General features: G+C 68.7%; 6 protein-coding genes across 8 annotated transcripts; 2 read left to right on the plus strand and 4 right to left on the minus strand.

The window, feature by feature from the left end:
• The first annotated feature begins 233 nt into the window (after nucleotides 1-233).
• TSPAN10 (tetraspanin 10) lies at nucleotides 234-2,479 on the plus strand. The gene is made up of 3 exons (XM_053960728.1): nucleotides 234-398; nucleotides 708-1,270; nucleotides 2,149-2,479. Exons 1-3 carry the CDS (start codon nucleotides 336-338, stop codon nucleotides 2,477-2,479), a joined length of 957 nt encoding a protein of 318 aa, XP_053816703.1. The 5' UTR covers nucleotides 234-335.
• Nucleotides 2,480-2,762: 283 nt separating this feature from the next.
• On the minus strand, nucleotides 2,763-4,536 carry PDE6G (phosphodiesterase 6G). The gene is made up of 5 exons (XM_053960658.1): nucleotides 4,453-4,536; nucleotides 3,888-3,989; nucleotides 3,165-3,376; nucleotides 3,047-3,087; nucleotides 2,763-2,957 (listed from the first exon to the last, which is right to left on the minus strand). Exons 3-5 carry the CDS (start codon nucleotides 3,308-3,310, stop codon nucleotides 2,881-2,883), a joined length of 264 nt encoding a protein of 87 aa, XP_053816633.1. The 5' UTR covers nucleotides 3,311-3,376; nucleotides 3,888-3,989; nucleotides 4,453-4,536; the 3' UTR covers nucleotides 2,763-2,880.
• Nucleotides 4,339-6,633, minus strand: OXLD1 (oxidoreductase like domain containing 1). Its single transcript, XM_053960657.1, has 2 exons — nucleotides 6,568-6,633; nucleotides 4,339-5,521 (listed from the first exon to the last, which is right to left on the minus strand). The coding sequence occupies exons 1-2, from the start codon at nucleotides 6,601-6,603 to the stop codon at nucleotides 5,156-5,158; spliced, it is 402 nt and encodes a 133-aa protein (XP_053816632.1). The 5' UTR covers nucleotides 6,604-6,633; the 3' UTR covers nucleotides 4,339-5,155.
• Nucleotides 6,634-6,742: 109 nt separating this feature from the next.
• CCDC137 (coiled-coil domain containing 137) lies at nucleotides 6,743-8,906 on the plus strand. The gene is made up of 6 exons (XM_053960347.1): nucleotides 6,743-7,018; nucleotides 7,359-7,486; nucleotides 7,663-7,876; nucleotides 8,145-8,227; nucleotides 8,346-8,425; nucleotides 8,558-8,906. The coding sequence occupies exons 1-6, from the start codon at nucleotides 6,762-6,764 to the stop codon at nucleotides 8,753-8,755; spliced, it is 960 nt and encodes a 319-aa protein (XP_053816322.1). The 5' UTR covers nucleotides 6,743-6,761; the 3' UTR covers nucleotides 8,756-8,906.
• Nucleotides 8,907-10,807: 1,901 nt separating this feature from the next.
• Nucleotides 10,808-16,786, minus strand: GPRC5C (G protein-coupled receptor class C group 5 member C). Of its 3 annotated transcripts, none has more exons than XM_053960624.1 (5): nucleotides 16,575-16,786; nucleotides 12,254-13,274; nucleotides 11,590-11,687; nucleotides 11,248-11,391; nucleotides 10,808-11,094 (listed from the first exon to the last, which is right to left on the minus strand). In XM_053960624.1, the coding sequence occupies exons 2-5, from the start codon at nucleotides 13,263-13,265 to the stop codon at nucleotides 11,062-11,064; spliced, it is 1,287 nt and encodes a 428-aa protein (XP_053816599.1). In that variant the 5' UTR covers nucleotides 13,266-13,274; nucleotides 16,575-16,786; the 3' UTR covers nucleotides 10,808-11,061. The 3 variants fall into 3 exon arrangements, with proteins under 3 accessions (XP_053816599.1, XP_053816598.1, XP_053816597.1); XM_053960623.1 differs by having other exon boundaries at nucleotides 11,590-11,684; nucleotides 16,575-16,656; XM_053960622.1 differs by lacking the exon at nucleotides 16,575-16,786 and adding an exon at nucleotides 14,522-14,580.
• A 1,026-nt stretch (nucleotides 16,787-17,812) lies between these two features.
• On the minus strand, nucleotides 17,813-21,281 carry GPR142 (G protein-coupled receptor 142). The gene is made up of 3 exons (XM_053960625.1): nucleotides 21,105-21,281; nucleotides 19,435-19,584; nucleotides 17,813-19,112 (listed from the first exon to the last, which is right to left on the minus strand). The coding sequence occupies exons 2-3, from the start codon at nucleotides 19,565-19,567 to the stop codon at nucleotides 18,259-18,261; spliced, it is 987 nt and encodes a 328-aa protein (XP_053816600.1). The 5' UTR covers nucleotides 19,568-19,584; nucleotides 21,105-21,281; the 3' UTR covers nucleotides 17,813-18,258.
• Between the last annotated feature and the right edge of the window lie 1,463 nt (nucleotides 21,282-22,744).

The raw sequence follows: 22,744 nt of genomic DNA on the forward strand, positions 1-22,744 counted from the left end.
CGTCCCCCCCATGCTGCCTCGGTGTCACCGCCACAATGGTCCCCCATGCTGCCTCGGTGCTACAGGCACAAGTGTCCCCCTCGCGCCGCAGCGCTCGCTCTTCAGTTCCGCGCGCAAGCGGCGCCCGCGGTGGCCTCGGGGCGGCCCCGCGGTGTTGGAGGGAGGGGTCGGGGCCACCTGTGGAGCGGGGAGGGGGGATCGGGGCCATCTGTGGGCGTGGGTGGGTAGGGGGATCGTGCCCAGCTGTGGGGCGGCACACACAGAGCCCCATTTAAGCCCGCCCGCAGCCCCTCACATGATGGGAGCGTGACGGCTCCGGGCACGAGGTAACGGCGATGGCGCTGAGCAGAGTCCGCCTGTTCCAGCCCCGCGGCGAGGGCACCCGGCTGCTGCCCCAGGTAATCCCAGGAACCCCGCTCCTCTCCCACGGGACCCCTTGCCGAGCACCCCACGTCCCCCCCACGCCTGGGTAGCAGCGCGCTGCATCCCCGGGGGTCTCCATAGGGCTGGATCTGGGGGTCCCTTAGGGTCAGAGGCTTTGGGGTGCTGCCCTGCAGAGCCCCGCCATGAGCAGGGGTGGGTCTGGGGCTAAGGCAGGCAGCGTCGGGTGGCTCCAGGAGCCTGTGACAGCGGCCGGCTGTGGGATGAGGTGCATGGGCTGGAGGAACATTTCTGGGGGGCTGGGAGTGGCTCCTCTGTCCGTGCAGGCATCCAGGCTGCTGGAGCTGCCCTACTCCTCCTTTGATGATGATGATGATGACGATGGCGATGAGGCGGCTGAGCAGGACCCCCCCAAACCGAGCCCCTTCAGCCGCTGCGTGCGCTACCTGGCCTTCCTCTGGAACCTCCTCTTCCTCCTGCTGGGGCTGCTGACCCTTGCCGTGGGGGTCTGGGGGCTGCTGACCAAGAGCCCCCTGCCCGTGGGGGAGCGCGGGGTGTCCCTGGGCTCGGACCCCATGCTGCTCTTCGTGCTGGCGGGGCTGGGGGCCAGCACCGTGTCCCTGGCTGGCTGCCTGGGCGCCTTGCGAGCCAGCCCCTGCCTGCTGCGCTTCTTCCTGGGCGCTGTGCTGGCTTTCGGGGGGCTGGAGCTGCTGGGGGGGCTCCTGCTGCTGCTGCTGCGGCGGCGGCTGCGGGACGCGCTGCGGGACCTGCTGCTGCTCTGCCTCCTGCGCTACCTGGAGGATCCCGACCTGCAGTTCCTGGTGGATGAGGTGCAGCAGGGCCTCCAGTGCTGCGGCCTCGAGTCCTACCGCGACTGGGAGAGCAACCCGTGAGTCGGGGCCAGGGGGGTGTGCTGGGGGACCCCATGCCCACCACAGGGCTGAAAAGCTTCATTTTGGGACCCCATGCCCACCATGGGGCTGGAAGTCTCCTTTGTGGGTCCCCATGCCCACAATGAGGCTGAAAACCTCCTTTTTGGGACCCCATGCCCACCACAGGGCTGAAAACCTTCATTTTGGGACCCCATGCCCACCATGGGGCTGGAAGTCTCCTTTGTGGGTCCCCATGCCCACAATGAGGCTGAAAACCTCCTTTTTGGGACCCCATGCCCACCACAGGGCTGAAAACCTTCATTTTGGGACCCCATGCCCACCATGGGGCTGGAAGTCTCCTTTGTGGGTCCCCATGCCCACAATGAGGCTGAAAACCTCCTTTTTGGGTCCCCATGCCCACAATGAGGCTGAAAACCTTCATTTTGGGACCCCATGGCCACAAGGAGGCTGAAAACCTCCTTTTTGGGTCCCCATGCCCACAAGGAGGCTGAAAACCTCCTTTTTGGGTCCCCATGCCCACAAGGAGGCTGAAAACCTTCATTTTGGGACCCCATGGCCACAAGGAGGCTGAAAACCTCCTTTTTGGGTCCCCATGCCCACAAGGAGGCTGAAAACCTTCATTTTGGGACCCCATGGCCACAAGGGGGCTGAAAACCTCCTTTTTGGGACCCCATGCCCACCACGGGGCTGAAACCCCCCGTTCCTCACGGGGTCTGTGCTGGGGACTCGCGTTGGGAGCCCCAGCACAGAGAGGGATGAGCCGGAACCCACGGCTGGTGTCCAGTTCGGTGGCTGGGGGTGGGGGTGGGAGACCCCCATCCCCGCTCCCCAAAATTGTGACCCCCCCCCCCACGTCTCCGCGTCCTTCCCACAGGTACTTCAACTGCAGCGCCCCGGGCGCGCGGGCGTGCGGCGTGCCGGCCTCCTGCTGCCGGGAGCCGCTGCAGAACGGCTCCGTGCCCAACGGCCAGTGCGGGTTCGGGGCGCTGGCGCTGGGCCCGGCGGCGGCCGGGGCCCTGCTGCACGCGGGGGGCTGCGGGGCCGCGCTGGCCGCGTGGCTACGGGGCCAGGCCGGGGCCATCGCCGCCGGGGCCGCCGCGCTGGTGCTGCTGGAGGCCGTGGGAGCGCTCATGGCGCTCGGGGTGCTCGGCGAGATCGTGGCTGTGAGGGGGGTGGCAGTGAGGGCAGAGTGGGGTCCCGAATAAACCTTGTTAAAAAAATCCTCAACCCGTCTGTTGCTGAGGGGGTGCAGGGGCAGTGCAGCTGTCTCTGGGTGGGGATTTGGGGATGTCTGGGGTGCTGGTCCAGCCCCAAATAAACCCTGTCAGAACCCATCTATGTCCTGCCCGTCCCACCCCAGGCCCTGGGGAGCCGCTTTCCCTCCTCCCCAGCCCCAAATAAACCCTGTCAGAACCCATCCGTGTCCTGCCCGTCCCACCCCAGGCCCTGGGGAGCCGCTTTCCCTCCTCCCCAGCCCACAACACTGACTCTTGTGCTCGTTAGGGTTTAATGAGCATTTTTCCAAACTGAGCCGCCCCCTCCTCCAGCGTGGGCAGGGGGGCCTCGACCTACACAGCACTACAGGGCTGGTGAGCCTGCCCGAATCCTAAATGATTCCGTACTGAGCCAGCTCGTGCAGCTCCAGGTGGCTGAAGGCTTCCCAGGGACAGATGACGGTGATGTCTGGGGAGAGAGAGGACAGAGCTTGTGGCCGTGTGACCCCTTCCCCAGCCCTGCCCTCCCCTGCTGCCAAAGGGACGGCGTTCCCATACCTGTTCCCAACCCCTCCATGCCTGGGATGTCGTCACCAAACCTGCAAGGAAAGAGGAATTGCCTGGGCCTGACCCCCAGGCAGGGCCCACCCCCACCCCAGGGCCCTTCCCCACTCACCCCTGCACCCCCTTTTTGGGGGGTTTGCTCTTGAACTGCCTCGTCTGCCTCTGCTTGAACTTGGGGGGTCCCTTGCGGGGGGTGGCAGGACCCCCGCTCACCCTCGTGGCCGATTTGACCTCCAGCTTGGGGGGCTCCAGGCTCATGGCTGTGGCGGGGGGGGGGCTGACAGCCCCGGGGCTCACGGCGTTCCCTGGAGCTCACGGTGCTCCCTGTGGATCACGGTGTCCCCTGAAGCTCACGGTGTCCCCTGTGGATCAGCGCTGCCACGGGACAGCTCCTCACCCCCGCTGCAGGGACATGAGGCCACCAGCTTCTCCTCCCAGCCAGCCCCAGGGGGGCTTTGCAGAGCCCCCTCCCCACAAGGCTGGCTCAGCCCAGCCCAGCCCAGCGTGACTCCCCAAAGGCTGAAGGGCACCCCGAGGTGCTGCTGCCACCCCACCCCAGTGTGGATGTGACACCTGGGGACCCCTCAGGGCACTGCCAGGACCCTCCCCGGCGTGCCCAGCTCTGTGTGGGGGCAGTGGGCTCCCCGGGCTGGGAAGGGGGAGCAGGGGATGGCCCCTGGCACCAGGAGTGGGAATTTTGCGGCTCTGGGATCGGCGTGGGGGATCCGGCCCTGGGAACAGGGATCCAAGCCAGGGAGGTGTTCCTGGATGCCCCTGGGTGCAGGAAAAGAGCTGCAAGCGACCCCAATTCCCCTCCCGGAGAGCCCCGACTCACAGAGTGCCGCGATTCCCGATTCCAGAGCTGCTCCCTGTGCCCGGCCCGGCTCCCTCGGTCCCAGGGGTGCTCTGGGGGGCTTTTCGGGGAGGGAGATTTATCCTGCCCGGGGGTAATAGGATTATTTACCTCCCTGCTTTCCCCGGGGGTAATCCGGTGTCCTTCCCCTGCTCTGGGGGGGGAGGAGGAGGTGTCAGGATTAGCCCTGCCCGTGCCGGTGGGCAGTGGATCCCACGTGGGGGAATCCTGCCTCCTCTCCTGGGCGATCCCATTCCCAAAATGATTCCCCCAGTGTCCCCCGGCCCCAGAGGGAGCGATGGGACCCCCATTCCAGTCTCCAGCCCAGCCTGGGTGGGGGTCCTGGACCCAGAGAGGGTCCAGCAGCCCCTGCCCGTGGCTGGTGTTGCTCCAAAGCTTCCCTAATCCAGCACTAAAGCAATTAAAAACAGCCTAATCTCGGCACACTTTAATTGAACTTCAGCCCTTGCCACTAATTGCAATTAGTTGGGCTCCAACAAATAGGATTAAAGGGATCCAGGAGTGTTTTCCATGGAGAACCACCTACTTCCTTGGCAGGCAGCAGAGCCTGGCTGTTAATTGGGGTTCATTAGTGAGTGACACTCGAGGGCTGGGTGGCTCCTTGGGGACCTCGTCCTGGGATGACGTGGAGGGGTCTGTGCGGGTCTCAACAGCTGCGAGTCCCCCAGGATGGAGGGGGGAGCTCGGGACAAGTTTCTGGGGATTTAAGATGGAGGCAGAAGAGGCACCTTGCAGGGCAGCCCGGCAGGATGTGAGTGACACCAGGGACAGGGCCAGCGTCCTTGACAGGAGGCTGCTGCTTCCCACGTGCTCCGTGCCACACGCTGCCCTCCCGAGAGCCCCCGCGGAGAGGCCCCTAAGAGGCTTTGTGCTGCCAGTGGGGAGGGGTCTGGCACGGCCAAGGTGCTGAAAATCCCCCTCAAGGTGCTTAAATTCCAGCTGGGAGCACAGCAGGAGGAGGAGGAGGGCTGGGGGGGGCCGGCCAGCCTGCCCTTGGCAGGGATTTGCCATGCTGGGGAGGGCGCAGCATCCAGCTCCCGGGAAATCCGAGGCTCAGGACAGCCCTGAGTCACCGCCTGTCCCCAAGGCCAGCTCCCTGGGAGCCAGGAGGTGACCCGGCCTCGTGTGACACCGCCGGGACGCCGCGCTCAGCACACAAGGAACCCCCACAAACAACCCAGGCCCGCATCCCGTCACCCCACGGGCGTCCCCCGCCGGGCCGGGCAGGCTCAGTCCTTCCCGGCGCGCAGCCTGATCTCCATCCTGAGGATCATCTTGATGTTCTCGTCCTCCACGTGCTGCTCCACGGCCGCCAAGGCCTGGGCTCCGCCGTCGCGGTGCCGCTCCAGCAGCTCCTCCACGTATCCCACCCAGACGCAGTTGGGGCAGCCGGTCCCGCAGCAGTGCGTGGGCGGGGGGGGCACCGGGGGGGCTGCACGAGGGTCCCCCCTGTCGCCATTAGGGGTGGCTGTCCTGCTGTCCCTTCCCGGAGCGCCCGAGGTGCCCCCGGGCTCTGTTGAGGTGTCCGAACGCTCCCGGGGGCTGCAGCTGGCGGCGGGCTGGGGGCGCGGGGTGCCCCTGGGGCTCTTTGGGGGCTGCAGGGAACCGAGACCCCCCCCCCCGATGGTGCCAGTCTGGGGGGGGCACGGCGGGGCTGCTGCACCCCCAACTCAGCCACAGGAACCCTCTGCTCCCAGTGTACCCCCAGTGCCAGCACCTCCATATCCCCCTTCCAACACCCCAATTCCTGCCCCCCACCCCATTCCCTGCTCCCAGTGTACCCCCAGTGCCAGCACCGCCACCTCCCCCTTCCAACACCCCAATTCCTGCCCCTTATCCCATTCCCTGCTCCCAGTGTACCCCCAATGCCAGCACCTCCATATCCCCCTTCCAACACCCCAATTCCTGCCCCCCACCCCATTCCCTGCTCCCAGTGTACCCCCAGTGCCAGCACCGCCACCTCCCCCTTCCAACACCCCAATTCCTGCCCCCCACCCCATTCCCTGCTCAGTGTACCCCCACTGTCAGCACCTCCATATCCCCCTTCCAACACCCCAATTCCTGCCCCCCACCCCATTCCCTGCTCAGTGTACCCCCACTGCCAGCACCTCCATATCCCCCTTCCAACACCCCAATTCCTGTCCCCCACCCCATTCCCTGCTCAGTGTACCCCCACTGTCAGCACCTCCATATCTCCCCTTCCAACACCCCAATTCCTGCCCCTTATCCCATTCCCTGCTCAGTGTACCCCCACTGTCAGCAGCTCCATATTCCCCTTCCAACACCCCAATTTCAGCCCCCCACCCCATTCCCTGCTCCCAGTGTACCCCCAGTGCCAGCACCTCCATATCTCCCAACACCCCCAATTCTGCCCTTCACCCTATTCCCTGTACCCCCCTCAGCCCCATCCCCAAGCCCCCCTTGTCCCCTCGTGTCCCCCAAGCCCCCCTCGTCCCCCGCCACCCCCGGCACCCCCGTGACGCCCCAGCACCCCCCATGTTCCCCCGTCCTCGCTCACATCTCACGCCCAGCACCTCTTGGCCCCTCCCGAGGACTGCCCCGTGTCCCGCCATGCCCAGCCCGCCGTGTCCCCGCCGTGTCCCCCCGTGTCCCCCCGGTGTCCCCCCCTGTCCCCGCTCACCCCCCGGCGCGGCCCCGCCAGGCCCCGCAGCAGCATCCGGCCGCAGCGCCCTGGCCCCGCCCCCACCCCGAGTGACAGCTCCCACAGCCAATGGCAGCCCGGCGCGCTCAGCAGGGCTGGAGTGGCGGGGAAGGTGGGACCAATAAGCAGCAGGGGGCGGGGCCAGAAGCCGGAAGTGGCGGCGGAAGGGGCGCATGAGGGGTGGCGGAGCCATGGCCCGGGGACCGGGACCGGGACGGGGACCGGGACAGAAAGCGGCCCGGGGACCGCGACAAAAACTGGGATCGGGACCGAAACAGGGACAGAGACCGGGATCGGGACCGAAACAGGGACACAGACCGGCATCGGGACCGAAACAGGGCCAGGGACCGGGACAGAAAGCGGGACCAGGACAGGGACGGAAAGCGGGACCGAGATCGGAACATGGACCGGGCGCCCCGCTGCGCAGCAGGTCAGTGCCCGCGGGTTCCAATCGGGATCGCTCCCGGTTTGGGACCTGGAGCCACGCGCGGTCTCGGGGCACGGCGGGGGTCCCGTTCTCGGCGTCTGCGTCCTGATCCCTCCCCGTGCCCGGGCCCGATGCCTGCCCGTGCTGACCCTGATGTCTCCCCATGCCTCGGTCCCGGTGTCCCGCCGTGCCTGAGTCTCAGTTTCCCACCGTGCTCAAATCCCGGCATCTTTCCGTAGCTGGATCCCGGTGTCCCGTAGTGTCGGTGTCCCGGGTCCCGCTGTCCCATCCTCCAGGCCCTGCCGCTTCCCCGGAGTCCCCTCACTGCGCTCGTTTTCCCCAGGAAGGAGAAGAAGGACAACATGAAGCCCAAGCGCCCCGAGGAGCAGGAGATCCCGTTCCGCCTGCGGGAGCTCATGCGGAGCCGCGAGGCCCTGAAGCGCCCGCACCCCGGGAAGAGGCCGGCGGCAGGTGGGACACGCAGGTGGCCCGAGCAGGTGGCCAAGGGCCTGGCCCAGGAGCCCACGGCACGGCCGGATCCTGCCGTGGGACATCCTCCTCCCTGCGGTGAGGGCCCAGCCGCGCTCTGCCGGCCGGAGGGACCCCCGTGGTGTCGCCGCTGCAGAAATGCCGCCCGTCTCTCCTAGAGAAGAAGCAGCAGCAGCAGAGGTGCAAGGGCCCCGAGGCCCCGGGGGACATCCCCGTGCCCAGGTTCCGGAGGGGCCGGGGCGAGTCCGAGCGTTCCTACATCTGCCGCATGGAGCAGGAGGTGCAGCGCGTGCTCTTCCTCGCGGAGAACCAGCTCCAGCGGGAGCCTGAGAAGGAGGCGACGGCTCCAGAGAAGTCCAAAAGGAAAAAAGAGTGAGAGCGAGGCCCTGGGCGCCAGATGGGGCCAGCCCATGCCTGTGGCCTGTCCCCTTGCCCAGTTCTGCAGGGCACGTCTGGGCGTGCAGGTGGGGGCCCGTGGGTGCCCTTTCCATGGGGATGGATGTCTGGGAACAGAGCCACAAGCCTGCTTCACCCGCCTGGGGGAAAAGCTGTGGGATTTGGGGGGCTCCTGTGGGGTGGGGGGGACTCATTGCTTGCTCCCTTCCCCCCCCCGAGCCCCAGCTGTACCGTGGCTTTTCAGGTTTCAGAAAAGGAAGCTGGAAAAAGCTCGGAAGAAAAAGGAGGAGAAGAAGGAGGACATGCTGGAGAAGAGCCTGTTGCAAGGTGAGGATGCAGTGAGGGGGGCTGAAGTGACCCCAGCCCTGGGGGGCAGCACATGGAGGGGTGGGGGAGCTGCACTGGGCACCCCGAGGGTCTCCCGCTGAGCCCAGTTCCCTTGCAGACACGGTGCCCTTCGGAGAAGTGGTGACACAGCCACCCACCATCACCTCACGGCCCAGGGGACGGGGTCCTGCCGAGCAGGTGAGCTCTGGGGACAATGCCACCCGCCCCTCGGGGACCTGGGAGGGCAGCAGTGACCTCAGTGAGCCGGTGACAGCTCCTCGGAGCGCAGTGCCGGTGTCTCGCCCTGAGCTGTCCCATCTCTGCCTGCAGGCTGGACGGAAGCAGCTCCTCCTGACGCCTCGGCTGGGCCAGAGCCAGGCGTCCCCCGTGTCCCCCGTGTCCCCCGGGATGTCGATGGCTCGCCGGCGCATCCTGGAGGAGGAGCGGGCGCGCGTCATCCGCGCCTACAGGGACATCCAGAGGCGCAAACAGCTGGAGCGGGAGCGCGCCCGGGCCGGTCCAGGCTGAGGGCTCAGGGACTCCAGAGGGACATTGTCCTCCTGCTCTTGTGTCACTGCTGAGCCCCGGGGCTTCCCACAGCTCCACGCTGCTCGGCTCAGCACTGGGGTGGGGTCCCTGCGGTGCCACGGACCTGCTTGGAGTAAAAATTCCCATGGGAGCCGGTGGTGTGAGCGTGTCTGTGCTCCCAGTCCCCGAGGGGTTCCTGAGGGACGCTGCCGTGCTGGCAGATGGCAGTCCCAGGCACGTCACTGCCACCACGGGCTCTGCTGGGGCAGGAGCCTCGTTCCTCAGCTGTGAGAGGACCCCAGTGCCTGGCCAGCTCAGCACCCGGTGGGAGGAAAGTGAGGCAGTGCCGGGGCCGTGGAGCGTGCCACGGCACTCACGTGCACGGTGTCACTGCCTTCGTTGTCACTATTGGTGACCCTGCTTGAGCCCCAGGGCTGCAGCCACACACAGCCCTGCCCTTGGCATCCCTGCCCGGCCCTGCTCACGGTGACCCCGGTGCCAGGTGTGCTGCCACGTCCCCGCCGCTGCGCCCGCACCGCCCCGGTGCCACCTGCCAGCGCCCTGCGACCACCCCCGGGCAGCCCCCGGCTCCGGGGAGGCTCCGGGGCTGCTCCCGGGCGCGGCGCGGCCGCGTCTGCCTCACCTGGCCGGACAAAGGCTCCGCTGTTCCGCGGCCCCGGCGGCACAAAGCGTTCCCTGTTGGAGCGGGGCCGCCCCGCGCTGCGGCCGGCGCTGGCGGGGCCGGTGGGATCCCGCGCTTCCGGAGGGGCTGGGCACGGCCGCGGGGCCGCTCCGCTGTGCCCTGCCTCCCCTGCGTGCGGCAGTCTTTGCACTTCGTTTTTCGGGTGGCTTCGCCGTCCCCGGGAAGGTGGAGGTGCCTTTGAGGGGGTCACGCGCTGTGCCATGCGGTGCCCGCGGCCGGTGGCAGGGAGGGCGTGCTGTGGTGACAGCGGCCCTGGTGACACCGAGTGCCTGGTGCTGCTGGGCAGTGTTCCCCGCTGCCGCTCGGCGCCAGGTAAACACAGGTGACAGGTAAACACGGAGCACAGCCAGGGGGGCACGGCCACGTCCCGCTGCCGACACCCGGCTCCCGCGGCCGTGTCCCCGGAGCCGGGAGCGTGGGCTTGTGCCAGCTAAAGGCGCGGCCGGGAGGTGGCGAGTGCCACCCTCCCGCTGTGTGTCCCTTGTGTGTCCCTTGTGCTGTGTGTCCCTTGTGCGGGCCCCGTGCAGGGCACGCGTGGCCAGCGGCAGCCCCAGCGCCGCCATCCCGGCTCCGGCTCAAGGAGAGTCGGTCACCCGCTGCCCCCACGGAGCCATTCCAGCCCTGAATAATTCATGGCACTGCTGGCCGCAGGCTTCCTGCCCGGAGGAGGAGGAATGGCTCTGGAGGGGAAGGCAATCCGAGCGGGAAAACCACCACGACCTTGGCACGTCCTCCGTGCTGTGCCACCTCCTGCCCGGCAGCCCATCTGCCCACGGGATGCCGGCCCAGCGGCCCCGGCTGGGGGATGGGGGTGCCGTGGAACCTTCCCGAAGCCCCCCCGTGCTCCCTGTCCCTCCCCTAAATAGGGGCACGGGGCTGAGCAGCCCATAGGATTGGGAACACCTGGGACCCCCCCCTCACAGGCCACCTGTGACAGCATCATAGGAAAAACCACCTTTATTGGGGTGACCTGAAAAAAATGAAACTTGACAGAGAAAGCCACAAGGAGGGCGAGGGGCCCAGCTCCCTCCCCACTCCCTGCAGGGGTCCCCGAGCCCCGAGGGGGGAAGGCACCGAGAAGGCGGCCAGAGCTGTGGGGGCCGGTCCCCAGCCCCAGCAAGGCACTGATCCCCTGAGCCCCAGCAGCAGGGAAACAGAGGCACAGGAGGAGGCAGAGCTGGGGACAGCTTGGTGTCCCATTGTGCCCTGCGGTGGGATGGGGCCAGCTCAGCTCGGGGTCCCCATGGCTGGTGGGGGTCAGTGTGGGGCCAGGGGCTCGGTGCTGAGGGTGCCCTGGGCGGGGTCCCACGGGCTCCCCAGCTTTGGAGGGTCCATGGCCTGGGGAAGGCAGTGAGGCGACAACCGGGGGCGTCCTCACGGGAACCAGTCCTTGAGGCAGGGATGAGGGGGTCCACGGCCAGGTGGGACGGGCAGGTGGGAGCGCCGGCTCTGGGGCGGTGTCCAGGCGTCCCACGGGCGGGCAGCAGCTCTGGCTGCTAGCCGGGGTGGGACTCACACGTCAGTCAGGGCGGGATGAGGCTTGGCGAGCCCTGGGGCAGCAGGACGGAGGGGCCGCGGCTGCGGGAGCTGCGTCACGGGGGCTTCACCACCGGTTCCTGCTGTACGGGGACTGCACCTGTGGCCAGAGCGGGGTGGCACCGCGGTGGCACCAGGACCACGGACGTGTACCCTGACCTACCCGGGGCGGGGGGGGGGCTCTGGGTGCTGGGCAGAGCCATCACCGTGGCGGGGCCGGACTTTGCCCCTGCTGCAGGCACCGTTCACCCACCTGGCAGCTCCGGGTGTCCCTCGGGATGCTGGAGTGCCGGGCCTGCACCGCGAAGGCGTCCTCGGCTCGGAGCGTGGAGCTGGCGCTGCCGGGCATGGGGCTGGTGGAGGCGCGGGGCAGGATCACGTCGTAGGGACCTTCGCTCTGAGGGACAGACACGGGGGTGGAAGGTCACAGCACCGGGAACACCACGGGGTCCCGGGGGTGGAAGGCTTGGAAGGTCCCCCCCCCGCGTTAGAGCAGCCATTGGGACACAGGGGTCACAGGAACACCCCACCCACACCCTGTCCCCCATGCCCGTCGCTCCTGGCAGGATGTGGCCACCCCCGGTGTCGCACTCACCGTCCCCTTGTGCATCAGAGCCATCTCGGTGGGCTGGTAGACGCTGGTCAGCAGCTGCCCGTTGTAGCCACTGTATGGGGACACCGGCTTCTTGGCTGCTGAGACACGGGGACAGTCACCATGGAGCCGCTGCCACCCCACTGGGGCTCCCTGTACCTCGTTAGGAGGTTTAACGAGCTGACTCAGCAGCTGCGTGCCTTTCCCGCGGGACACTCCTGTCCCCAGGGATAGCACCGCTGCTGCCTGGCCATGGCTTGTTATTGTAGGGTCTCTCGGGTGCAGGTGCTGCTCAGGGGGACCCTCCCTCCCCCATGGGGAGCGGACACCTGGCATGCCCGCCCACGATACCCACTGGGACTGTCACCACCCCGTGTTATTGCAGGGTCTCGTGGGCCTGGGGCGGAGGGGCAGGAGCCGCGGGCACCCCACGCCGGGGAGGGAGCTCCCTGTGGCTGCTGGGCTCAGCCCAAACTGGTACACCCAGCCCGGCCAGTTCTCGGGAGCCACAACAGCAGCAGGCGCCAGTGCCGGGCAGGTCACTGCCAGACGTCTCGTCACCCACCCACCGCTGCCATCCCCGGTGGGGACATCCCCCAGGGTCCCCAAGAGGACGGTGCCCGCCGGCAGCCCTGCCATGGGGTGAGAAGGTCCCTGGCAAACCCACCAAAGGATGGCTCATCCATGGAGAAGGCCTTGTTCTCCACGAACATGCTCTGCGACTTCTGCTCCTTGAGGATGGTCTCGTAGCCCACCCCACGTGTGGGGTAGCCGTCGTCCTCAAAGGCCTGCTCGGGGCTGCGCCGTGTCACGTGCGTCACCTCGGGGATGACGTAGAGCAGGAGGAAGGCGGCGGCGTTACAGACCAGCGCAACGGCCAGCGTGGGGTCGTCCCAGCCGGGCTTGTGGCCGGCACGCTGGTTCCCGTACAGGTACATGATGGTCCACGCCAGCCAGATGGCCACGGAGAGGCCGGTGGTGGCCAGGATGAAGGCGCCGTGCTTGCGCCAGCGGCCGTAGCGGCCGCAGAGGGTCGGCCAGGCCGCGCCGAAGGCGGCCACCAGCAGGGCCATGACGTAGATGAGGGCCATGACAAAATCAGCGTCCGCCAGCTGGCAGGGGTCCGCGGGGCCGCCCTCGTGCCGTGCCACCGTGATGATGAGCCACTCGGCGTTGATGATGACCTCCACCGAGGCGAGGGACAGGGCCACCGCCAGCGTCACCCAGCCCTGCGGGGCCCGGTTGCGCCGCGCCAGGAAGTTGAGGGCCACGGCGTGGGCCAGCAGGCAGGAGAAGCAGATGCCGAAGAGGACGCCGAAGAGGAAGCGGCGGGAGGCGCAGGTGGAGAAATCCGGCCCCACGATGAAGTCGAAGGTCAGGCAGAAAAGCCCGAAGGTGCCCAGGAGGAAGAAGACCTGCGTGGCCACCAGGCTCTTCTTCTGGTGGTCCTGCACGAAGGGCAGGCTGGCCACCAGGACGATGGTGAGCACGAAGGTTGTCACCACGCCGAGGCTGGCCGCTGCTTCCACCCCGACGCCCCAGCCCGCCGAGAGGTCGCAGAGGTTGTAGTAGAGGGAGGAGAGGTCGTGGCCGCAGCCCGGGGGCGGCGTGGGCTGCGCGGCGGCCGTGGGGAGCAGGGCCAGCAGCACGGCCGCGGTGCCCATCCTGCACCGTGGCATCCAGGGACCCTGTGGGACACAGCGGGGTCAGGGCACAGGGGCTGGAGATCAGCTCCTGGCTCAGAGCATCATCCCTGCCCGTGGTCCCCACTGGATGTGAGCAGTGGGGGGGAGCCCTGCCCTGCTGGCACAGCTGAGCTCACCCAACAGAACTCCAGACGGGACCAGGCAGCCACGTGTCCCCCACCGGCTCCTCGCCTGGAGGTTGGTGGCAGCTGAGGATGGCAGCCCCTCCGTGCCCCATATGATCCCTCCCAACGTGGGAATTCTCTGGGAATTCTCCTGATCCGTCCTCCAGTGTCAGGAGCAGCACTGTGCCTGACGGCTCCCCGGGAACACCGAATGTGGGCCCACACCAGATGGCAGAGGGGATACTGGGGGACAGGGCTGTCCCCTTGCCTTGTCCCTGAGTGCCACCACGTTCCTCTTTCCACTTCTCCTGTCCCACTTCCCTCTGGCTTTGGGCACTGGCCCAGCGCAGGTCGCATGTCCAGCCCGCTGGCACGTAGGCAGCCGCAGCCTGGCACGGCACAGCAGAGCACGGTACGGCACGGCACGGGGTCCTAAGTCCCTGTCCCCACCGTTGCCACCCCGTTCCTGCCACCTCACGGTGGGCACGGGGAAGAGGAGGCAGCGAGGAAGCCGCAGCCTCACTGCTGGGGGAGGAAACCGGGAGGAGACCCGAGCAAGGACATGCCGGGGTCAGGACCCCCGGTTCCCCGAGGGGCACCCCGAACCGGACCCCCCCAGGCCCGGGACGGGGTTCCCCAGCACCACGCTGGGACGAAGTCCCTGTGCCCGCGGGTTCCGGGAGCTCCGCCGTCTCCGGTTCCCACCGCGTCCCCCAGCCCGGCTTCCCCCCCACCTCCAGCCCGGTTCCCCCGCACCCTCCGCCCGGTTTCCCCCGCGCCCCCAGTTCTGCTCCTCCTGCAACCCCGCCCGGTCCCTCGCACCGCCCGTTGGCTTCCCCCGCTCCCCCGGCCCGGTGCGGCCGCAGCACTCCCGTCCCTCTTCCCCTGCCCCTCCGCCGGTCCCCCCCGCCCGGTCCTCCCGCACCCCCATCCCGCACCGTCCCGGTGCTTCCCGGCGCTCCCGCCAGGTCCTGGCCCCGAAACTCCGCCGGAGCCGCCCCCAAATCTCCGGCCGGAGGAGCCGCGGGGGCGGACGGCTCTCGGTCCCGGTCCCGGTCCTTTCCCGTCGGCGTTGCCGGTGCCCCCCAGTCCCGCAGGGCTCGCCCCCCACCCCGCCCCGCTCACCGGCCGCAGCCCCCGGTGCCCGGCGCTCCGCTCCCCCCGTGCCGAGCCGAGCCAGCCCCGGTGCCGCCGCACCGTGCGCCTGCCTGGCCCGGCCCCTCCCCGAGGTGCGGCTCAGCCCCGGGAGCGCGATTGGGGCCGGCCGGGACCTGCCCCGCCGCACCGGGCGGGGACACCGGGGTCCCGCACCGGCGGGCGTGCCGCACCGGGGCACGGAGGGGGCTGAGGGGGGGAAGAGCCCGCACTGGGGGCGGAACGCGGGGGAGCCCACCTGGTCATCGGTGTGATGAGTCAGTGGGGCCTCAGCCACCGGTGTGGTGGGCCTGGGGGGCTCAGCCTGGCTCTGCCGAGCGCTGCTCCCCGCGAACGACTCTCAGGGGACAAGGGATGGAGCGGGGGGGGGTGCCCCGGGGCACGGAGGGGGCTGAGGGGGGCAGAGCCTGGGCTGGGGGTGAAGCAGGGGTGAGCCCACCTGGCCATCGGTGTGATGAGCCTGGGGGTCTCAGCCCGGCCCCGCTGAGCGCTGCTCGTCAGGGAAGACCCTCAGGGGACAAGGGAAGAAGCAGCGGGGTCTGTGTCACCCACACGGGATCTCCCAGCTCCGGCGGGCTCGGGGAGGGGAGCGGAGCCTTCCCCGTGTAAGGATACTCCGGCCTGGAGGGGCCTCCCGGAGGAATGTCAGCTGATGGATAAAGCCGGAGCCCTTGGCAGGGCAGCAGGACCCAGAAAACCCCAGGAAAGCCCAGAAAAGCCCTTTCTGCAGAGGGTTGGGGACCAGGGCAGCCCCAGCCCGGGGCACTGGCAGGGTTTGGTGGTCCCTGTCCCGACGGGGGTGGCCGCGACCCTGGAGCTGGGATGGCCACCCCATTCATCCCTGAGGATGGGGAAAAGCCCTGGGAGATTTGGGGCACCCCGGGGGCCCCGCCAGCCCTGGGAGAGGTTTCCAGGCAGGCGCTGCTATTTCGGGAGGGTGAAGCAAGAGGGTGAAGGATGCAGAGGAAAGTTCAATGTGCCTCCGGCGGGGCCTGCCCCGATCCAGGCCGGGATGAAAACAATCCGGGGAGAAAGGGCAGCAGAGCCTCCAGTGGCAGGACCGGCTCCCACCGGAACCGGCGGCACCCGTGGCCGGCGCCCGCCGGAGCCCCCGGGGACAGGACGGTGTGTCCGGGCTCAGAGCTGCGGCACCGCCACCCTCCCGCCCTCTTCCTAATGATCGCTCGGCTCCGGGATGGTGTTTGGGATTGGATCATCCCTGCCCTTGCCTGCGCAGGGCAGGCGAGGGGCTCTGCAGCGGCCCTCGTGCCTCAGTTTCCCCAGGGATTTGGCTCTAGGATCGGACAGCCCTCGCTCGCCGGGAAAGGCTCAGCCTTGGATAAGCGGTGCCGGGAGCGGAGGCCGCTAGTCCTGCCGCCCCCACATCGCAGCCCGGCCTCTCCACCGGCCGCTTCCTTCCGCCGGAGGCTTTCCCGGCTGCTGACTCAGCACGAGACCCCCGTGACCCCCCGTGGGGCCACCGGCAGGCGCCCGTCCCGCCGGGGCTGCCCCGCGGCCGCACAGCGTTTGCCTTTGTGTCCCCGTCCTTGGCGGGAGATTTCCTCATCCCCTTCCCGTGGGAACCCCCCACCCCCCCCACGGCGGGTGATTTCGGCCCCCTCCCCACGGAGACCCTCGTGTTCCACCCCTTGTGGGCTCCTCCTCCCCACCGGGACCCTGCCCGCCTTTCCAGCCCCCATCGCCTGCTCCCGGCGCTGCTGTAGGTCCTACGGAAAGACCCCCCCAGGCTGTGGGGTCACTGGGGGGTGATGCCCACCATGTGCTGCCCCCGGTTTCCTCTCGGGGCGGTGGATCCCTGACCTCCCGGCACGGGCAGAGCCCGATCCCAGCTGCCGGCGCTCTGGGTGGGCTCGGAGCCGCGGTCCCAGTGGTGGAACTGGGCAGAACTGGTCCTCCCAGCGCAGAGGCCACACTGAGGGGCTGCGATGTCGCCCAGCACCGGCACCTGGACCTTGGCCAGGCTCTACCCGAAAACATCAGCACGCATTTTTTCCAGGCTTACCTTTCCTCGGGAGCCGCAGGGACGGGCGGCTGGCACGGCTGGCACGGCTGGCACGGTGGCACGGCTGGCTGAACCCCGTCTCCGCGGCGGCTCCCCTCGGGAAGGCGAGAGCCGTACCCGGAGCCGGGGGTCCCCGCTGCCCTCCCAGAGCCTCCCGCCGCTCCGGCCGGGGCTCGGAGCCGCTCCCAGCGGAGCCCCTCGCTCCGGCGGACGCCGTCAGCACATTTCCACCTCCTTTGCCAAGTAAATACGCACCGGTTGGCACAGGGGGGCCGGTGGCAATCGGGGAGGGGGGCCGGTGGCAATCCCGGAGCTCCCGCCGAGGGTTCCCGAGGCAGCCGAGCCCCCCGCCCCGCGGCCCCTCAGCCCCTGCCCGCGGTCGGGTTAATAACTAATCCCTTCCCGGTTCTGCGCTCCTCACGTGCCAGAATTAATGGAGCGAGAACCTCCCAGGTACCCCCCGCGCCACCGGGTCGGGCTTTAACCCTGTCCCCCGGTAGGGATCCGGCTTGGGATGAGGTGACATCCCCGGAGGGGTCTGTCCGCACCGGAGAATGACCCGAGGGTAGGGCGGGTCCGTGGGGGGGTCAGCCCTCCACCCTGGGGGCAAGGGCTGCGCCCCATCCCACCCCAGTGCGGGCACAGCCAGGATCGGGGGTGGGCAGGGGGTCTGGTGGGGTTTGGGGTGTCTCTGTGCCCTGCCAGGAGCCAGATGAGGTCCTGATCCCCCCCCGGGCACCCCCTGGGTCTGTCCTGCCCCGTCTCGGGAATGCGAGCGGAAAGGGTGGACGGTTTTGGGGGATTACGCTAAGGACCTTACGGGGAATTAGGGTGGCGGCAGGGCTGGTTTGGGGAGCTGGGGGTGCCAGCTCCCTGCCCCGTCAGTGCCAGCTCCGCGGTGTCCCATCCCTGCCCTCTGCCGGCAGCTGGGGACAGGCTGAGACAGCACGGCCACTCCTCCAGTGCCACACCAGTTTGGCACTGGTGTAACTGGGAGGGCAGCGCTGGGTGCACCCGATGCAGGGGGGCATTGCCCGGGGGCTGCAGGCTGGCTGCTGCTAGGGGGATGAATGGGTGGGGGCCAGGAGCTGTGACCTTACCATGTGTGCAGACCCCAGCACGGGGGACAGCAGACCCCGTGGGAGCTCCCTCCAGCGCTCCCGGGCAGCGGGGCAGGGGCACGGGGGCGGGCAGGGCAGAGGGACCCCGTGCCAGAGGGGCTGGAGCAGGGTGCCTCCGTTCCACTGCCCGCAGGGAGCCGGACCCAGGCAGAGTTTTGGTCTCAGCATGGCAGTTTATGGAGTGGCACCCGGCGGGCACCACGTCCTTGTCAGGGCTCGCAGGAGCTCACTCGTGCCCTCCACCCCTCACCACGGGCAGCCCCTGGGCTCCCCAGGACCCCCGGTGCCGCTGAGCTGGGGCGTGCCCTGGATGAGTTCCCTGGATGAGTTCCCTGGATGAGTTCCAGTGTTGTGCCAGGGGCTGAGCAGGGACAGGGCTGAGCTGCCCAGCCTGGAGTGCTGCTGCCAGGCAGGCACCACGATATCCCCAAATGAGTGTCTGGGCACAACCACCTCCTCCTGCCACCCCCACCAGCAGTAACCCTGGCTCCGTGGAGGGTGGGGGTCTCCCTGGTCCCGGTGCAATGCGTGGGGCTGGGTGGGCACCAGGGCTGCCACCTGGCTCAGAGCGCGGTGCTGCCCAGCAGCTTCAGCGGTTTCAGGGCTGGGGGTGGCAAGTGACCACTGCCACGGCGGGGGACTGGCCGGGGGTGACCCCGCAGCACCTCGCCCACCGTGCGGCGGAAGGTCTGGCTGACGAAGCAGTAGAGGAAGAAGTTGAGGGAGGTGTTGAGCATGGCCACCATGTTGGCGATGTCCAAAGCCAGGTGCACGCGCCAGTCCCTCCTGACCGAGGCCACGTAGAGGTGGCACATCGTGACGACGGTCCGGGGAGCCCAGAGCACGGCGAAGACGGTGGTGACTGCCAGCAGGAGGGCCGTGGTCTTGCCGCCCCCCGCGCGCCTCCGCCGCTTCAGCTTGCGGATGATGATGGAGTTGGTGGCCAGGAAGATGCTGCAGGGCAGGAAGTAGATGGTGACGCAGTGCAGCCACTTGAGCACCGTGTCCAGCGCCGTGGGGGGGTCGGCGTCACGCCACATGTCCAGCCACCAGTAGAAGGGGATGCCGGTGGCCAGCGCCACGGCGAAGACGGCCGCGATGATCTTGCGGGTGCGCCGCGGGTAGGACACGGCGCGGTAGCGCAGCGGGTGGCACAGGGCCACGTAGCGGTCCACGGTCAGCAGCACGGTGACCCAGGTGGACGCGTGGTTGGCCGTGAACTCCAGCACGGTGACGGTGTGGATGAAGGCGCTGGGCACTGCCCGCGCCAGGATGGCTGTCTGCAGGATGAAGCCCACGAAGACGATGAAGACCTGGGTGAGGATGTCGGAGGTGGTCAGGGCCAGCAGGTACCAGTACGACGACTTCTTGGTCCTGGTGGCCAGGCGGGACAGGGCCACGGCAGTCAGGATGTTCACTGGAGGGAGGGGAGCGATGGGTGCAGCTGAGAGCTGGGGGCTCACAGCCCCCCTCCCCCGGACCCCCAGGCCTGCCCAGGCTCCAGCTGAAGGGAGCTATAAATATCCCGGTGCCGTGGGGATTTGCTGGGCTGATTAATCTCTTCCGTGTGCCAGCCCAAGCAACGCAAATACCATCTGTCCCCGTGGCGGTGGCACCTGCCCTGGGCCGGGCAGCACAGCCGGGCGCTGGGGCCAGGTCTGAGGCTGGGGGGAGCAGGTAAACTCCCTCCACCCTGAGGACTTTTCTGTCCAGCCCCACAGCCCCCTCAGCCCCCTCACCTGGCAGCCCCAGCCCCAGCAGGACGCTGTAGTACACGATGGGGACGATGCCAACCAGGCAGGGTGACCGCTCCGGCTCTGGCTCTGGCAGTGCCCACGACACCGCCGTGCTGTTGGGCACTGGGAGCGTCATCTTCCACCACGGGCCGGCTGTGAGGAGGGACAGGGAGAGTCCTGATGGCGCCCGGGCGGGAGGTCAGCTGTCACTGGGGGCTTGGGGACAGGGACCATCGCCTGGGCGTCCCCGCTGTGGCTGGATCCCAGCTCCCTTGTCCTGTAGCATCCATGGGCAGTGGGCAGCTCCCAAATGTGCCACCGCAGGCAGACCTGGGTGCACCCATGGGAGACGATGCACCCCAAGCCCCCTGTGCCACGTCCCAGCAGAGCCCCCGCTGCCACAGCTGCTCCTTCTTTATCTCTCAGCCCCGTTTTTGTAGAAAACCGGATTAAAACATCATGTTCCTGGGCAGCTGCCAGCAGAGGGAGCCTCTGGCCCCCAGCCCGGGCTGGGTGCCACCAGACGGCTCCCGGTGGCGGCAGAGAGGACCCAGAGGTGCCGATGGGGGATCCTAGTGGTGCCAAATGTGGAGTGGCCATCTCCAGGCTGCCAGCTGGGTCCTTTTCCAGCCCCTCAGGCTGAAGCAGCGAAGCAGGAGGAGCCTGGCAGCGGCCCTGCCCGCATCTCCGCCCGTATCCGGATGCTGATCCGTATCCGCATCCCCGTCTGTGCCCCGATCCCTGCCCGATCCCTGCCCCGTCCCTCTGCCCGCTCCCCACGCCCGGGTCGTGCCCGCGCTGCCCTCGCCCATTCATAAACCAGGGCGGCTCCACCCCCTCCCGAGCTCTGCGCTCCTATTGGCTCACGGGAGCCAAGCCACACCCAATCCCCTGCGTTCTGATTGGTCAGAATCCCCCTTCCCCAAATTTGCATCCCCTGGGGACCGCCACCCCCGGTCCCAGCGCCGGGGGAGGGTGGGAGATCCCGGGAGATCCCGGGAGATCCCGGGATCGGGGGTTGTGGGGTGCGGGGGGCCCGGGGGTTTTGGGGTGCTCTTTGGGAGGGGGGGTGTCCTGGGTACGGGGTGCAAAGGGGGGTCCTGAGCCCAGGGAGGGGGTACGGGGCACCACGCTGCTCCCAGTCTGAGCCTTGCCCAAATTCCCCTCGTCCCAGACACCGCAGACACTCGATGGCTTCGGGGCCGGGGTTGGAGGGGTGGTCAGGGCTCTCTGCCGTTCCGGGACCCCCGCTGATGGATCTGCTCCCCCAGAAGTGCCCGAGGTGTGTGTGGGATGCCGGGGGTCCCACCTCCCCGACCCTGAACTCCCGGCCGGAACCCAAGCAAGATCCTGAGCGCAGCCCGAGGGAGAAGAAGGCGGGGATGGGGGAGCAGAGGGGTGCCAATTAAACTGCAAATTAGCTCCGGTTCATCAGCAGGAGGTCCCGTCCATCCACGTCCCCCGCGGAACTGAGGCATCGATCGCCTGCAGCTGCGGCGCGAGCGCCTTAACCCTTTCCCAGCCCGATCCCCTTTGTGCTGCTGGGGAGGGGGCGGGCTCGCTCTGGACCCCCTTTGCTCCCCCTGCCCGGGCTCTCACCTGGGTGGCCCCAGGGCCACCCGCCGGGCGTGCAGTGCCACCTTCCCTGGGCTCGGTGTTTCCCACGGACGTACCGCTGTCCCTGTCCCCGTCAGTGTCCGTGTGCCGCTGGTGTCCGTGTCCTCTCCGGGGTCCCCGCCAGTGTCCCTGTCCCCGCCGGCACCCGCAGCACGGCACAGCCTCCCGGGGCGCGGGACACGGGGCGGAGGGAGAGCGCCGTGGGCAGAGCCACGGGCAGAGCCGCGGGCTGGGCTGGCTGGGCACAGGGACGTCACCGGCCCTTGGCTCCCGCGGAGGCCGGGAAAGGGGTCACCTGGGCAGCTCCGAGTGACAGTGACAGAGCTCGTCCCCGCCCCAGAGCAGTAGGGACGGTGTCCGGGGGCGCAAGTGGGCAGCGGGGCCGGCGGCCGCCTCTGGGGACCCGGAGGAGCGGGTGTGCACAGGGTGTGACGTGTGGCTGTGCACACGAGCCTCAGTTTCCCCAGCAGCACAGGGAAGGGGCTGCTGTCCCCTGCCGGTCCCTGGGTCCAACTCAATCTCTCCAGGGCTCCCCCAGCCCGCGGGGGCGGTGCCCTGGCACTGCTGCCTGGCACAGGTCGCTGTGGTGAGCCAGCCCTCAGCCGCAATCTCCGGGCCAGCACAGCTGCTGCCTCACCTCACCTCACCGCAGACTGGGAGGTGTCACCCTGTCACTTGGCGACCTCCAGAACCAGCCCGATGGTCCCCCGTGTCCCCCCCATGGTCACCTCACCGCCGTGAGCAGCCCGTGAGCAACACGGGGGTCCCCGGGGCTGTGGCTGCCGCCCGGGCTGGCACGGAGCCGGCGGCGCGCCGGGCACACGCTCCCACAGGCTGTTGTTTATCAGGCCGGTGGTGAAATGAGGCGTCGGAGGACGCGCTGAGCCGTGAACCGGCTGTGCCGTGGCGGGGGCCCCGTCCCCCGCGCCCCCACGGTGCAAGGACACCCGCCCGGGCCGGGCGCTCTGCTGGCACCGCGATTTTGGGGGTCCCCTGCCCAGTAAGGGCACAGGGCTTGAGCATCGCCCACCCGCCCGACTCTGCAAGGGGCCAGGGAGCCCCAGCAGCGCGGCATGGGGGTGATCGGTGGCTTGTCCTGATTCTCCGCGCCCATGGGTCAGGGACAGATGGTGATCCCGCCCCCTCGGCAGCTGCAGCAACATCTGCCCACGCTCAACATCTGGAAACCGTGTCTAAGCCCGCGTTCAAACGGCTGTGCAGGGGACGGGGCTCCTCGGCAGGGGTAAGGGGCTGCTGTGCCCTTGCGAGCTGTGCTCCTCCTCTGTGGGATGTGTCCCCCCCGGCCTGGGGTCCTGCTCCTGTGTCCCCACCCCACGGTGCCACCGGGGCCACGGCCCAAGTGGCGTTGGCACCACTTGGCTGACACCCGCTGCCCCTACCCTGCTCGCCCAGCATCGCCCCAGCCTGCGCCCGTGGCGCTGGGGCTTTGGGGGGCCCCAGCCCCGTGGTGAAGCCCCCCCAAGAGGTGTCGGGGCGGGCGGGGGGCCAGGGAGGCCGCGCAGGGCGCACGGGCGGCCTCTTGGCCGCAAAGGCTGGGAAAAGGGCAGGCAGTTCCTGCCGGCAGCGCGGATGCCATGGTGATGGGCTGCTGCCGGCATGAATACCCATGAGCCGGGGGGGAGCGGGAGGCCACCGAGCTGTGCCCTGAATGCAAAGACCCCGGCACAAAGGGCCG

The sequence above is a fragment of the Vidua chalybeata genome, chromosome 19 (assembly GCF_026979565.1).
Source record: "Vidua chalybeata isolate OUT-0048 chromosome 19, bVidCha1 merged haplotype, whole genome shotgun sequence".
NCBI classification, from domain to species: domain Eukaryota; kingdom Metazoa; phylum Chordata; class Aves; order Passeriformes; family Viduidae; genus Vidua; species Vidua chalybeata.

What these genes read in the sequence shown, in the direction of transcription:
- TSPAN10 (XM_053960728.1), top strand. Translation starts at nt 336, where the DNA reads ATGGCGCTGAGCAGAGTCCGCCTGTTCCAGCCCCGCGGCGAGGGCACC. An exon ending in GCACCCGGCTGCTGCCCCAG is followed by an intron (nt 399 to 707) that starts GTAATCCCAGGA and finishes CTGTCCGTGCAG; the next exon opens with GCATCCAGGCTGCTGGAGCT. An exon ending in CGCGACTGGGAGAGCAACCC is followed by an intron (nt 1,271 to 2,148) that starts GTGAGTCGGGGC and finishes TCCTTCCCACAG; the next exon opens with GTACTTCAACTGCAGCGCCC.
- PDE6G (XM_053960658.1), bottom strand. Translation starts at nt 3,310, where the DNA reads ATGAGCCTGGAGCCCCCCAAGCTGGAGGTCAAATCGGCCACGAGGGTG. An exon ending in CCCAAAAAGGGGGTGCAGGG is followed by an intron (nt 3,088 to 3,164) that starts GTGAGTGGGGAA and finishes CTTTCCTTGCAG; the next exon opens with GTTTGGTGACGACATCCCAG. An exon ending in CATGGAGGGGTTGGGAACAG is followed by an intron (nt 2,958 to 3,046) that starts GTATGGGAACGC and finishes CTCTCTCCCCAG; the next exon opens with ACATCACCGTCATCTGTCCC.
- OXLD1 (XM_053960657.1), bottom strand. Translation starts at nt 6,603, where the DNA reads ATGCTGCTGCGGGGCCTGGCGGGGCCGCGCCGGGGG. An exon ending in TGGCGGGGCCGCGCCGGGGG is followed by an intron (nt 5,522 to 6,567) that starts GTGAGCGGGGAC and finishes GGTTCCCTGCAG; the next exon opens with CCCCCAAAGAGCCCCAGGGG.
- CCDC137 (XM_053960347.1), top strand. Translation starts at nt 6,762, where the DNA reads ATGAGGGGTGGCGGAGCCATGGCCCGGGGACCGGGACCGGGACGGGGA. An exon ending in GGCGCCCCGCTGCGCAGCAG is followed by an intron (nt 7,019 to 7,358) that starts GTCAGTGCCCGC and finishes CGTTTTCCCCAG; the next exon opens with GAAGGAGAAGAAGGACAACA. An exon ending in CGGGAAGAGGCCGGCGGCAG is followed by an intron (nt 7,487 to 7,662) that starts GTGGGACACGCA and finishes CGTCTCTCCTAG; the next exon opens with AGAAGAAGCAGCAGCAGCAG.
- GPRC5C (XM_053960624.1), bottom strand. Translation starts at nt 13,265, where the DNA reads ATGCCACGGTGCAGGATGGGCACCGCGGCCGTGCTGCTGGCCCTGCTC. An exon ending in CTCTGATGCACAAGGGGACG is followed by an intron (nt 11,392 to 11,589) that starts GTGAGTGCGACA and finishes TCTGTCCCTCAG; the next exon opens with AGCGAAGGTCCCTACGACGT. An exon ending in GGGACACCCGGAGCTGCCAG is followed by an intron (nt 11,095 to 11,247) that starts GTGGGTGAACGG and finishes CTCTGGCCACAG; the next exon opens with GTGCAGTCCCCGTACAGCAG.
- GPR142 (XM_053960625.1), bottom strand. Translation starts at nt 19,567, where the DNA reads ATGACGCTCCCAGTGCCCAACAGCACGGCGGTGTCGTGGGCACTGCCA. An exon ending in GCTGGGGCTGGGGCTGCCAG is followed by an intron (nt 19,113 to 19,434) that starts GTGAGGGGGCTG and finishes CCCTCCCTCCAG; the next exon opens with TGAACATCCTGACTGCCGTG.